We start from the raw sequence: 13,320 nt of genomic DNA on the forward strand, positions 1-13,320 counted from the left end.
ATAAGTTTTTTGCCTCGGTCTTCACGGAGGAGGACACGAATAGTTTGCCGGATATTAAAGATAGAAGGGTGGTAGGAGTTGAGGGCCTGAAAGCGATTACTGTCACTAGAGAGGTAGTGCTTGATAGACTAATGGGACTGAAGGTGGACAAGTCCCCAGGACCGGATGGAATGCATCCCAGGGTTCTGAAGGAAATGGCAGAGGTGATAGTGAATGCCTTAGTAATTATTTACCAAAATTCAATGGATTTCGGGGAAGTGCCGGAAGATTGGAAAACAACCAATGTTACGCCGTTGTTTAAAAAAGGTGGCAAAGGGCACGGAATTATAGGCCGGTTAGTTTAATATCTGTAGTTGGAAAAATGCCTGAATCCGTCATCAAATAAGAAATAGTGAGGCACCTAGAAAAGAATGGTTTGATAGAGCGGACGCAGCATGGATTCGTTAAGGGGAAGTCATGTTTGACGAATTTATTGGATTGCTATGAGGATGTGACTATGCGGTAGACAGAGGGGAACCGGTGGATGTGGTGTTTTTAGATTTCCAGAAGGCATTTGATAAGGTACCTCATAAAAGGTTGCTACAGAAGGTTAGGGTGCACGGAGTTAGGGGTAAGGTCTTCGTGTGGATAGAGGATTGGCTGTCTAATGGGAGGCAGAGAGTTGGTATCAATGGGTGCTATTCTGATTGGTCATTGGTGACCAGTGGAGTGCCGCAGGGATCAGTGCTGGGGCCTCAGCTCTTTACCATTTATATAGATGATCTGGAGGAGGGGGCTGAGTGTAGGGTGACGAAATTTGCTGATGACATGAAGATGAGTGGTAAAGCAAATTGCATGGAGGGTGTGAAAAGTCTGCAGAGGGACCTGGATAGGCTGAGCAAGTGGGTGAGGACCTGGCAGATGGAGTATAATGTTAGTAAGTGTGAGATTATCCACTTTGGCAGAAATAATAGCAGGAGGGATTACTATTTAAAGGGCGAAAAGGTGCAGCATGCTATGGTGCAGAGGGACCTGGGGGTCCTTGTGCACGAGTCGCAAAAACCCAGTCTGCAGGTGCAGCAGGTGATCAAGAAGGCGAATGGGATGCTGGCCTTTATAGCGAGGGGGATTGAATATAAAAGCAGGGAGGTCTTGCTGCAACTGTACAGGTTACTGGTGAGGCCGCAGCTGGAGTATTGTGTGCAGTTTTGGTCACAATTGCGCAAGGATATATTGGCCATGGAGGGTGTGCAGAGGAGGTTCACCAGGCTGATACCGGAGATGAGGGGGTTGGACTATGAAGAGAGACTAAATAGACTGGGTCTGTACTTGGAGTTTAGAAGGATGAGGGGGGATCTTATAGAGACATATAAGATAATGAAAGGGATGGATAGGGTAGAGGTAGAGAGATTCTTCCCGCTTAGAAAGGATAGCAGGACTAGAGGTCACAATCTCAAGATAAGGGGGGGTGTGGAGTTGCAGTTTAGATCGGAGTTGAGGAGGAACTTCTTCACTCAAAGGGTGGTGAATCTCTGGAATTCTCTGCCCGTTGAAGTGGTGGAGGCTACCTCACTAAATATATTTAAGTCATGGGTAGATAGGTTTTTGACAGACAAGGGAATTAAGGGTTATGGGGAGAGAGAGCGGGAAAGTGGAACTGATCCACTTCAGATCAGCCATGATCTTATTGAATGGCAAGACAGGCTCGAAGATCTAGATGGCCTACTCCTGCTCCTATTTCTTATGTTCTTATGGAATACTCCCCACTTGCCTGGATGGGTGCAGCTCCGACATTCCAGAAGCTCAACACCATCCAGGATAAAGCAGCCCTGCTTGATTGGCACCCCATCCACAAACATCCACTCTCTCCACCACCAACACACAGTGACAGCCGTGTGTACCATCTACAAGATGCACTGCAGCAACTCACCAAGGCTCCTTAGGCAGTCCCAAGGACAGCAGATGCCTGGGAACACCCCTCCGGGTCAGTCACTATCCTGACTTGCAAATGTATCAGCCGTTCCTTCACTGTCAAAATCTTGGAACATCCTCCCTAACAGCATTGTGGGTGTACCTACACCTGAGGGGCTGCAGCGATTCAAGAAGGCAGCTCACCAGCTCCTTCTAATGGGGATGGTCAATAAACACTGGTCTAGCCAGCAGTGCCCACATCCTGTGAATGAATTTTTAAAAAGCCACTCCCCACCCGTCTCCAACACCATCTCCCCATCCTTCTCCACTACAGTGCCACTCTGCCACATCCCAATTAAACCACTGTCTCACCGACACATACCCAACTTCCCCGGGTCACAGCCACAATCAGGAAAACAATGATCATGGTTTACTGACAGCACTACACTCTGTCCCCCCATCCTCACCCCCCCACAGGTGGTGGAGACAGGTTCGAATGAGGTACTTGAAAGGAAATTGGATTGCTACCTGAAAAAAAAAGGCACACGCAGTTATGGGGATAAGACAGGGGAGGGGGACTGGCTAGAATGTTCTTTCAAAGAGCCTGTGTAGACATGATGGGCTGAATGGCCTCCTTGTGCACTGAAATGCTTCTGTGGTTCTAATCTCTCGGGAAGGGGAAGGTGGGTTTGATCTGACACTGAGTTTCTCATCAGCATCCACACTCAGAGGAAAGGATTGAACATCAGCCCCAGTGTCCACGTGTTTATAATATGCAACATGGCAGTGCTCTGATCAATGGTAAATGTACCTTCCTTGGATGGAGTTGGAATTACATTCATTATTCTTTCAATTTGGTTGATTGAAGATGTTCCTGGAAAAAGTGGTTTCCCCAGTAGCATCTCTCCCAGAATGCATCCAACACTCCACATGTCCACACCTTTAGTGTATCTGCACAAAAAGACGGATTTAATTTAAAACAAGTTGTACTGAATGCCACACATAAACCAAGATAGGCAGCAAATAAATATCGAGATCCAACAGGGACGGCAGAGAAGTAGTCTGGGACAAGTCAGCTCAGACAGCTCAAATAAACAGGGTGTAGCCTGGTACCAGGGTCCTGGATGTCTCTGAGTGGGTACAGGGCATCCTGAAACAGGAGGATAAACAGACAGATGGCATTGTCCACATTGGTACTAATGACATAGGCAGGAAGAAGGAAGAGATCGTGCAAAGACAATTCAGGGAGTTAGGTAGGAACATCCAGGGTAGTAATGTCAGGATTACTCCCTGTGCCACACACTATTGAGGCTTGGAACAGAGAGATAGTGCAGTTAAACACGTGGCTAAAGAGCTGGTATAGGAGAGAGGGCTTTAAATATGGCTTACAGGGATGTCTTCTGGAGAAGGCGAGATCTGTACAAGAAGAAAGGGTTGCACCTGAACTGGAGGGTATCAACGTCCTGGGTGGGAGGATTGCTAGCGCTGTTCGGGAGGGTTTAAACTAGCATGGCAGGAGGTTGGGAACCGGAACAACAGACCAGCAACTGTCAGGACTGGGGGAAAAAGTGAGACTGAGATAGACACAGCGCAGAGTGAGAGCCGGCAGAGGGAGGCTGCGGGACTCAGACTGAGATAGACACAGTGCAGAGTGAGAGCCGGCAGAGGGAGGCTGCGGGACTCAGACTGAGATAGACACAGCGCAGAGTAAGAGCCGGCAGAGGGAGGCTGCGGGGCTCAGACTGAGACAGACACAGTGCAGAGTAAGAGCCGGCAGAGGGAGGCTGCGGGGCTCAGACTGAGACAGACACAGTGCAGAGTAAGAGCCGGCAGAGGGAGGCTGCGGGGCTCAGACTGAGATAGACACAGTGCAGAGTGAGAGCCGGCAGAGGGAGGCTGCGGGACTCAGACTGAGACAGACACAGTGCAGAGTGAGAGCCGGCAGAGGGAGGCTGCGGGGCTCAGACTGAGACAGACACAGTGCAGAGTAAGAGCCGGCAGAGGGAGGCTGCGGGACTCAGACTGAGATAGACACAGTGCAGAGTAAGAGCCGGCAGAGGGAGGCTGCGGGACTCAGACTGAGATAGACACAGTGCAGAGTAAGAGCCGGCAGAGGGAGGCTGCGGGACTCAGACTGAGATAGACACAGTGCAGAGTGAGAGCCGGCAGAGGGAGGCTGCGGGACTCAGACTGAGATAGACACAGTGCAGAGTAAGAGCCGGCAGAGGGAGGCTGTAGGACTCAGACTGAGATAGACACAGTGCAGAGTGAGAGCTGGCAGAGGGAGGCTGCGGGACTCAGACTGAGACAGACACAGTGCAGAGTAAGAGCCGGCAGAGGGAGGCTGTAGGACTCAGACTGAGATAGACACAGTGCAGAGTGAGAGCTGGCAGAGGGAGGCTGCGGGACTCAGACTGAGATAGACACAGTGCAGAGTAAGAGCCGGCAGAGGGAGGCTGCGGGACTCAGACTGAGATAGACACAGTGCAGAGTAAGAGCTGGCAGAGGGAGGCTGCGGGACTCAGACTGAGATAGACACAGTGCAGAGTAAGAGCCGGCAGAGGGAGGCTGCGGGACTCAGACTGAGATAGACACAGCGCAGAGTGAGAGCCGGCAGAGGGAGGCTGCGGGACTCAGACTGAGATAGACACAGCGCAGAGTAAGAGCTGGCAGAGGGAGGCTGCGGGGCTCAGACTGAGATAGACACAGCGCAGAGTAAGAGCCGGCAGAGGGAGGCTGCGGGACTCAGACTGAGATAGACACAGTGCAGAGTGAGAGCTGGCAGAGGGAGGCTGCGGGACTCAGACTGAGATAGACACAGCGCAGAGTAAGAGCTGGCAGAGGGAGGCTGCGGGACTCAGACTGAGATAGACACAGTGCAGAGTGAGAGCCGGCAGAGGGAGGCTGCGGGACTCAGACTGAGATAGACACAGTGCAGAGTGAGAGCCGGCAGAGGGAGGCTGCGGGACTCAGACTGAGATAGACACAGTGCAGAGTGAGAGCCGGCAGAGGGAGGCTGCGGGACTCAGACTGAGATAGACACAGCGCAGAGTAAGAGCTGGCAGAGGGAGGCTGCGGGGCTCAGACTGAGATAGACACAGCACAGAGTGAGAGCCGGCAGAGGGAGGCTGCGGGACTCAGACTGAGATAGACACAGTGCAGAGTAAGAGCCGGCAGAGGGAGGCTGCGGGACTCAGACTGAGATAGACACAGTGCAGAGTGAGAGCCGGCAGAGGGAGGCTGCGGGACTCAGACTGAGATAGACACAGTGCAGAGTAAGAGCCGGCAGAGGGAGGCTGCGGGACTCAGACTGAGATAGACACAGCGCAGAGTAAGAGCCGGCAGAGGGAGGCTGCGGGACTCAGCGGGATTGTAGGGCTGGGGTGCATTTGCTTCAATGCAAGAAGTATAACAGGTAAAACAGATGAACAGAGAGCCTGGATTACTGCATGGAATTAAGATGTTATTGCAATTACAGAGACGTTGTTAAAGGAGGGACAGGACTGGCAGCGTAACATTCCAGGATACTGTTGTTTTGGACGGGAAGGAAGAGGAAGCAAAAGGGGTTGGGGATTCGCATTGCTGATTAAGGAACACAGCATTGCTGTGTTGAGGGAGGAGATATTGGAGGGATCTTGTAATGACACATTATATGTGGAGCTCAGGATTAGGAAGGGTGAAATCACAATGTTGGGAGTGTACTGTAGACCTCCCAACAGCCCACAGGAGACAGAGGAGCAGCTGAGCAGTCAGATACTGGAAAGGTGTAAAAAACAGGGTAGCTGTGTTGGGTGACTTTAACTTCCCCAATATTGACTGGGACTCCCTTACAGCCATGGGCTCGGATAGAGAGCAATTAGATGTGTCCGGGGGGTGCTTTTTGATTCACATATTGACAATCCAACCAGGAAGGGGGCCGTACTAGATTTGGTATTGGGGAATGAGGCAGGCCAAGGGATCGATGTTTCAGTGGGGGAGCATTTTGGGCTTAACGATCATAATTCCATAAGATTTCCGGTAGTCATGGATACGGACAAGTGTGGCCCTTGGGTGAGGTGCTTAATTGGGTGAGGGCCAGTTACATCCAATTTAGGGAGGAACTGGGAATGTGGATTGGGAGCAGCTATTGAGGCAAATTCATGTCTGGCATGTGGGAGGCTTTCAAAAGCCAGTCGAATGAAGTGCAGGAAAGGCATGTCCCTGCAGAAATTAAGTATAAAAATTGCAGGATTCAGGAACCATGGATGACAAGGGAAATTGTAAGCTTAGGCAAAAGGAAAAAGGAAGCATTCAATAGGTAAGGTGTTGGGGAGAGTTACAGAACAAAGAGATCTAGGGGTACAGGTTCATAGCTCCTTGAAAATGGAGTCACAGGTGGACAGAGTGGTGAAGAAGGCATTCGGCATACTTGATTTCATTGGTCAGAACATTGAATACAGGAGTTGGGATGTCTTGTTGAAGTTGTACAAGACATTGGTAAGGCCACCCTTGGAATACCATGTACAGTTCTGGTCACCCTATTATAGAAAGGATACTATTAAACCGGAAAGAGTGCAGAGAAGATTTAGAACATAGAACACTACAGCACAAACAGGCCCTTTGGCCCATAAGTTGCGCCGAACACGTCTAAACCTACCAAGCCACAGAGCTATCTGTAACTCCCAATGCCATTAGATCCCATATACTCATCCAGAAGTCTTTTAAAAGACCCCAGCGAGTTCGCCTCCAACACCACCGACGGCAGCCGATTCCACTCACTCACCACCCTCTGAGTGAAAAACTTACCCCTAACATCTCCTCTGTACTTGCTTCCCAGCACCTTAAACCTGTGTCCTCTCGTAGTGACCATTTCAGCCCTGGGAAATAGCCTCTGAGAATCCACCCTATCTATTCCTCTCAACATTTTATAAACCTCTATCAGGTCGCCTCTCAACCTTCGTCTCTCCAGGCAGAAGAGTCCCAGCTCCCTCAACCTATCTTCATAAGGCATGCCTCCCAATCCAGACAACATCCTTGTAAATCTCCTCTGCACCCTCTCAATAGCTTCCACATCCTTCCTGTAGTGAGGCGACCAGAACTGCACACAGTACTCCAAGTGGGGTCTGACAAGGGTCTTATAAAGTTGCAGCATTACCTCCCGACTCCTAAACTCAATCCCTTGATTAATGAAGGCCAGTACACCATACGCCTTCTTGACCACATCCTCCACCTGCGAGGCCGATTTAAGAGTCCTATGGACCCGGACCCCAAGATCCTTCTGCTCTTCAACACAGGTAGGACCCTTACCCTTGATATTGTATTCCTTCATCCCATTGGTCCTGCCAAAATGGACCACTACACATTTATCTGCGTTGAAGTCCATCTGCCACTTCTCCGCCCAGCCTTGCATCCTATCTATGGCACGCTGCAACTTCTGACATCCCTCCACACTATCCACAACACCACCAACCTTCGTACATAAGAAACATAAGAACATAAGAAATAGGAGCAGGAGTAGGCCATCTAGCCCTTCGAGCCTGCCCCGCCATTCAATAAGATCACGACTGATCTGAAGTGGATCAGTTCCACTTTCCCGCTTTCTCCCCATAACCCTTAATCCCCTTGTCTGACAGAAACCTATCTACCCGCGTCTTAAATATATTTAGCGAGGCAGCCTCCACCACTTCAACGGGCAGAGAATTCCAGAGATTCACCACCCTTTGAGTGAAGAAGTTCCTCCTCAACTTCGTTCTAAACTACCCCCCACTTATCTTGAGGCTGTGCCCTCTAGTCCTTCTATCCTTTCTGAGCGGAAAGAATCTCTCTACGTCCACCCTATCCATCCCCTTCATCATCTTATACGTCTCTATAAGATTCCCCCTCATCCTTCTAAACTCCAACGAGTACAAGCCCAGTCTATTCAGCCTCTCCTCATAGTTCAACCCCCTCAACTCCAGTATCAGCCTAGTGAACCTCCTCTGCACTCCCTCCAAGGCCAAAATATCCTTGCACAAGTGCGGCGACCAAAACTGCACACAGTACTCCAGCTGCGGCCTCACCAGCGCCCTGTACAGTTGCACTCGTATCGTTGGCGAACTTACTAACCCATCCCTCCACTTCCTCATCCAGGTCCTTTATGAAAATGACAGACAGCAAGGGTCCTAGAACAGATCCCTGGAGCACTCCACTGGTGACCAACCTCCATGCAGGAAAACTGGATGCTAGTTTACTAGGATGCGACCGGGACTTGATAGATTGCATTTTAAGGAGAGGCTGGATAGACTGGGACTTTTTTCTCTGGAGCGTAGGAGGCTGAGGGGTGATCTTATAGAGGTCGATAAAATAATGAGGGGCACAGATCAGCGAGATAGTCAATATGTTTTCCCAAAGGTAGGGGAGTCTAAAACTAGAGGGCATAGGTTTAAAATGAGAGGGGAGAGATAAAAAAAGGTTCAGAGGGGCAATTTTGTCACACAGAGGGTGGTGAGTGTCTGGAACAAGCTGCTAGAGGTAGAAGTAGAGGTGGGTACAATTTTGTCTTTTAAAAAGCATTTAGACAGTTACATGGGTAAAATGGGTATAGAGGGATATGGGCCAAATGCAGGCAATTGGGATTAACTTCGGGATTTAAAAAAGGGGTGGCATGGACAAGTTGGGCCGAAGGGCCCGTTTCCATGCTGTAAATCTCTATGACTCTATGAGAGGTTGAATAAATTAGGATTGTTTTCACTGGAAAGACAGAGGCTGAGGGGGGACCTGAGAGAGGGCTACAAAATGATGAGAGGCACAGACAGGGTGGATAGTCAGAGGCTTTTCCCCAGGGTGGAAGAGTCAATTACACAGGGGGACACAGGTTCAAGGTGAGAGGGGGAAAGTTTAAGGGAGATGTGCGGGGGACGTTTTTCACACAGAGAGTGGTGGGTGCCTGGAACGCACTGCCAGAGGAGGTGGTGGAAACAGACACAATAGCAACATTTAAGAGGCATCTAGATGGGTACATGAATAGGGAGGGAATAGAGGGATACGGACCGAGTGAGGGCAGAAGGTATTTTTAAAAATTAGTTCGGGCATCATGATTGGTATAGGCTTGGATGGGTGAAGGGCCTTTTCCTGTTCTATAAGTTTCTTTGTTCTATCACAGCAATATGGCTGTCTCAAAACTGCCCAGACATTCTCTCTTCCACCTTCTTTTGTCAGGAAGGAGATACAAAAGTCAGAGGTCATGTACATAGAACATAGAACACAAAACACTACAGCACAAACAGGCCCTTCGGCCCACAAGTTGCGCCAATCACATCTACACGACAGATCAGCCATGATCTTATTGAGTGGCGGGGCAGGCTCGAAGGGCTAGATGGCCCACTCCTGCTCCTATTTCTTATGTTCTTATGAGCCATAGAACTATCTGTAACTTCCAATGCCATTAGATCCTGTATACTCATCCAGAAGTCTTTTAAAAGACCCCAGCGAGTTCACCTTTACCACCACTGACGGCAGCCGATTCCACTCACTCACCACCCTCTGAGTGAAAAACTTACCCCTAACATCTCCTCTGTACCTACTCCCCAGCACCTTAAACCTGCGTCCTCTCGTAGTGACCATTTCAACCCCGGGAAATAGCCTCCGAGAATCCACCCTATCTATTCCTCTCAACATCTTATAAACCTCTATCAGGTTGCCTCTCAACCTTCGTCTCTCCAGGGAGAAGAGTCCCAGCTCCCTCAACCTATCCTCATAAGGCATGCCTCCCAATCCAGGCAACATCCTTGTAAATCTCCTCTGCACCCTCTCAATAGCTTCCACATCCTTCCTGTAGTGAGGCGACCAGAACTGCGCACAGCACTCCATGTACCAATCGACTCAAGAACAGCTTCTTCCCTGCTGCTGTCAGACTTTTGACTGGACCTACCTCGCATTAAGTTGATCTTTCTCTACACCCTAGCTACGATTGTAACACTACATTCTGCACACTCTCCTTTCCTTCTCTAAAACAGTATATTTTGTCTGTATAGTGCACAAGAAACAATCCTCTTCACTGTTTTAATACATGTGACAATAATAAGTCAAATCAGATCAAATCAGGCAGTGGCTCACCACCAATGGACACAAGTGCTGGCCATTTAGCCCATCAATCTAATTAGATCACCAATCAGCTCTCCCCCTCAAAGGGGAGGGCAGCCTATAGTCAGCTGGGACTGTGGCATTGTTACTGTTACATCTTCACTCCACCTCGCCATACCCTCATCCAACAAACATTTCTCATCCTTCCTTTTGATATGTGGACCGTGGATCGGCTATCTAACAGAAAGCATAGAGTTGGAATAAACGGGTGCTATTCTGGTTGGCAGTTGGTGACTAGTGGAGTGCTGCAGGGATCGGTGCTGGGGCCTCAACTGTTTACCATTTATATAGATGATCTGGAGGAGGGGACCGAGTGTAGAGTGACAAAGTTTGCTGATGACACGAAGATGAGTGGAAAAGCGAACTGCGTGGAGGACGCGGAAAGTCTGCAGAGAGATCTGGATAGGCTGAGTGAGTGGGCGAGGGCCTGGCAGATGGAGTATAACATTAGCAAATGTGAGGTTATCCACTTTGGAAGAAATAATAGTAGGATGGAATATTATTTAAATGGTGAAAAGCTGCAGCATGCTATGGTTCAGAGGGACCTGGGGGTTCTTGTGCATGAGTCGCAAAAACCCAGTGTGCAGGTGCAGCAGGTGGTCAGGAAGGCGAATGGGATGCTGGCCTTTATAGCGAGGGGGATTGAATATAAAAGTAGGGAGGTCTTGCTGCAACTGTACAGGGTACTGGTGAGGCTGCAGCTGGAGTACCGTGTGCAGTTTTGGTCCCATTAATTGTGGAAGGATATATTGGCCTTGGAGGGAGTGCAGAGAAGGTTCACCAGGCTGGTACCGGAGATGAGGGGGTTAGCTTATGAGGATAGATTGAGTAGATTGGGCCTGTACTCGTTGGAGTTTAGAAGACTGAGGGGGAATCTTAACATAAGAACATAAGAAATAGGAGCAGGAGTAGGCCATCTAGCCCTTTGAGCCTGCCCCGCCATTCAATAAGATCATGGCTGATCTGTCGTGGCTCAGTTCCACATTCCCGCCCTCTCCCCATAACCCTTAATCCCCTCTCTTATCAAAAACCCATCAACCCGCGTCTTAAAAATATTTAGCGAGGCAGCCTCCACCACTTCAATGGGCAGAGAATTCCAGAGATTCACCACCCTTTGAGTGAAGAAGTTCCTCCTCAACTCCGTTCTAAACCGCCCCCCTTTTATCTTGAGGCTGTGCCCCCTAGTCCTACTGTCTTTTTTGAGCGGGAAGAGTCTCTCCACCTCTATCCTATCCATCCCATTCATCATCTTATACGTCTCAATGAGATCTCCCCTCATTCTTCTAAACTCCAACGAGTACAAGCCTAGTTTATTCAGCCTCTCCTCATAGCTCAACCCCCTCAACTCCGGTATCAGCCTAGTAAACCTCCTCTGCACTCCCTCCAAGGCCAAAATATCTTTGCGCAGGTGCGGCGCCCAAAACTGCACACAGTACTCCAGCTGCAGCCTCACCAATGCCCTATACAGCTGCAGCAAGACCTCCCTACTTTTATATTCAATCCCCCTTGCGATGAAGGCCAGCATCCCATTCGCCTTCCTGACCACCTGCTGCACCTGCAAGCTGGGTTTTTGCGACTCATACACTTACAAGATAATGAAGGGGCTAGACAGAGGTAGAGAGATTCTTCCTGCTTAGAAAGGATACCAGAACTAGAGGGCACAGCCTCAAGATAAGGGGGGTGGTTTAGAACGGAGTTGAGGAGGAACTTCTTCAGTCAAAGGGTGGTGAATCTCTGGAATTCTCTGCCCGTTGAAGTGGTGGAGGCTGCCTCGCTGAATATATTTAAGTCACGGGTAGATAGGTTTGATAGACAGCGGAATTAAGGGTTATGGGGAGAAAGCGGGAAAGTGGAACTGATCCGCTTCAGATCAGCCATGATCTTATTGAATGGCGGGGCAGGCTCGAAGGGCTAGAAGGCCTACTCCTGCTCCTATTTCTTATGTTCTTATATTTCCAATCGAGCCACAGCCTAACAGGTTTTTAGAAGAATAATTCCCAGATTCTCCCCCCCCCCCACCGTTTTTTGTGAAGAAGTGTTTCCTGACATTACCCGTGAACAGCCTGCCTCTGCTAACTGCAAGATTATCCCCTTTTACTGGCCTCACCTCACTGAGAAATAAGCTGCTCTGTACCCAACACCCCCCCCACCCAATCTTCAAAAACATTCCCCTGAGGATAAGCGTTTAGCGCTTATTAACAGAGGGTTTGAGTTTAAGAGCCGTGGGGTTATGCTGCAACTATACAGGACCTTGGTGAGACCACATTTGGAATATTGTGTTCAGTTCTGGTCACCTCACTATAAGGAGGATGTGGAAGCATTGGAGAGAGTGCAGAGGAGATTTACCAGGATGCTGCCTGGTTTGGAGGGTAGGTCTTATGGGGAAAGGTTGAGGGAGCTGGGGCTTTTCTCTTTAGAGCGGAGGAGGATGAGAGGCGACTTAATAGAAGTTCATCAGATGATGAGGGGGATAGATAGAGTGGACATGCAGAGACTATTTCCTTGGGTGGACGCAGCTGTTACTAGGGGGCATAACTATAAGGTTCATGGTGGGAGATATAGGAGGGATGTCCGAGGTAGATTCTTCACTCAGAGAGTGGCTGGGGTGTGGAATGCACTGACCGCTGTGATAGTGGAGTCGGACACTTTAGGATCTTTCAAGCGGTTATTGGATAGGCACATGGAGTACACCAGAATGATAGGGAGTGGGATAGCTTGATTTTGGCTTCAGACATTGCTCAGCACAACATCAAGGGCCGAAGGGCCTATACTGTGCTGTACTGTTCTATGTTTCTATAAGAATTTCTGCCGTTTGATTTGGCAACCAGCTTTCTGACCTCTGCGATTTTACATCCTGCTATTTTATCACTACCTCAGAAACTCTGTCCTTACACCTGATGTTTTTCTCTTTAATCATTTCTCGTGGCCTTTAATCAGCTGTTTCCTTCTATTTGTGACTGTCATTAACACCATCTGGACTTTGCTCTCATCACTTTCTTTAATGTTTAAACTGCTTTGATTTCTGCCTGAGCGCTCACTCCCTTTATTGGTCTAATCTTACCAGGTAACGTCTCGCATGGTCAAAGGTCAAACCATATCCTTAACTAAATATGTGTGTACACAGACTGGAAACCAGGCAGCCTGGCATAGAAACGTAGAAAATAGGAGTAGGCCATTCGGCCCCTCAAACCGGCTCCATTCATTGCAATCATGGCTGATTATCAAATTCAGTTTGAAGAGTAAAAGGATGAGATGTGAAGGAATAGGACCTATAAAATGTGAAGGTGGAAAAGTTTTACAGAACCGGTAGAAATAGAGAGGTGCTTAATG

General features: G+C 49.1%; 1 protein-coding gene across 1 annotated transcript in view; it reads right to left on the reverse strand.

Annotated features, from left to right (window-relative positions):
• Positions 1-13,320, reverse strand: part of mapk15 (mitogen-activated protein kinase 15) — a gene marked incomplete at its 5' end in the record, with an annotated part of 107,369 nt that overhangs the window by 76,501 nt on the left and 17,548 nt on the right. Inside the window, one exon of the mRNA XM_080184094.1 lies at positions 2,702-2,841. Within this exon, the coding sequence (XP_080040220.1) occupies positions 2,702-2,841 (140 nt within the window). The remainder of the gene's footprint in view (positions 1-2,701; positions 2,842-13,320) is intronic.

The sequence above is a fragment of the Carcharhinus amblyrhynchos genome, unplaced genomic scaffold, assembly GCF_965287045.1.
Source record: "Carcharhinus amblyrhynchos unplaced genomic scaffold, sCarAmb.v2.hapA scaffold_561, whole genome shotgun sequence".
NCBI classification, from domain to species: domain Eukaryota; kingdom Metazoa; phylum Chordata; class Chondrichthyes; order Carcharhiniformes; family Carcharhinidae; genus Carcharhinus; species Carcharhinus amblyrhynchos.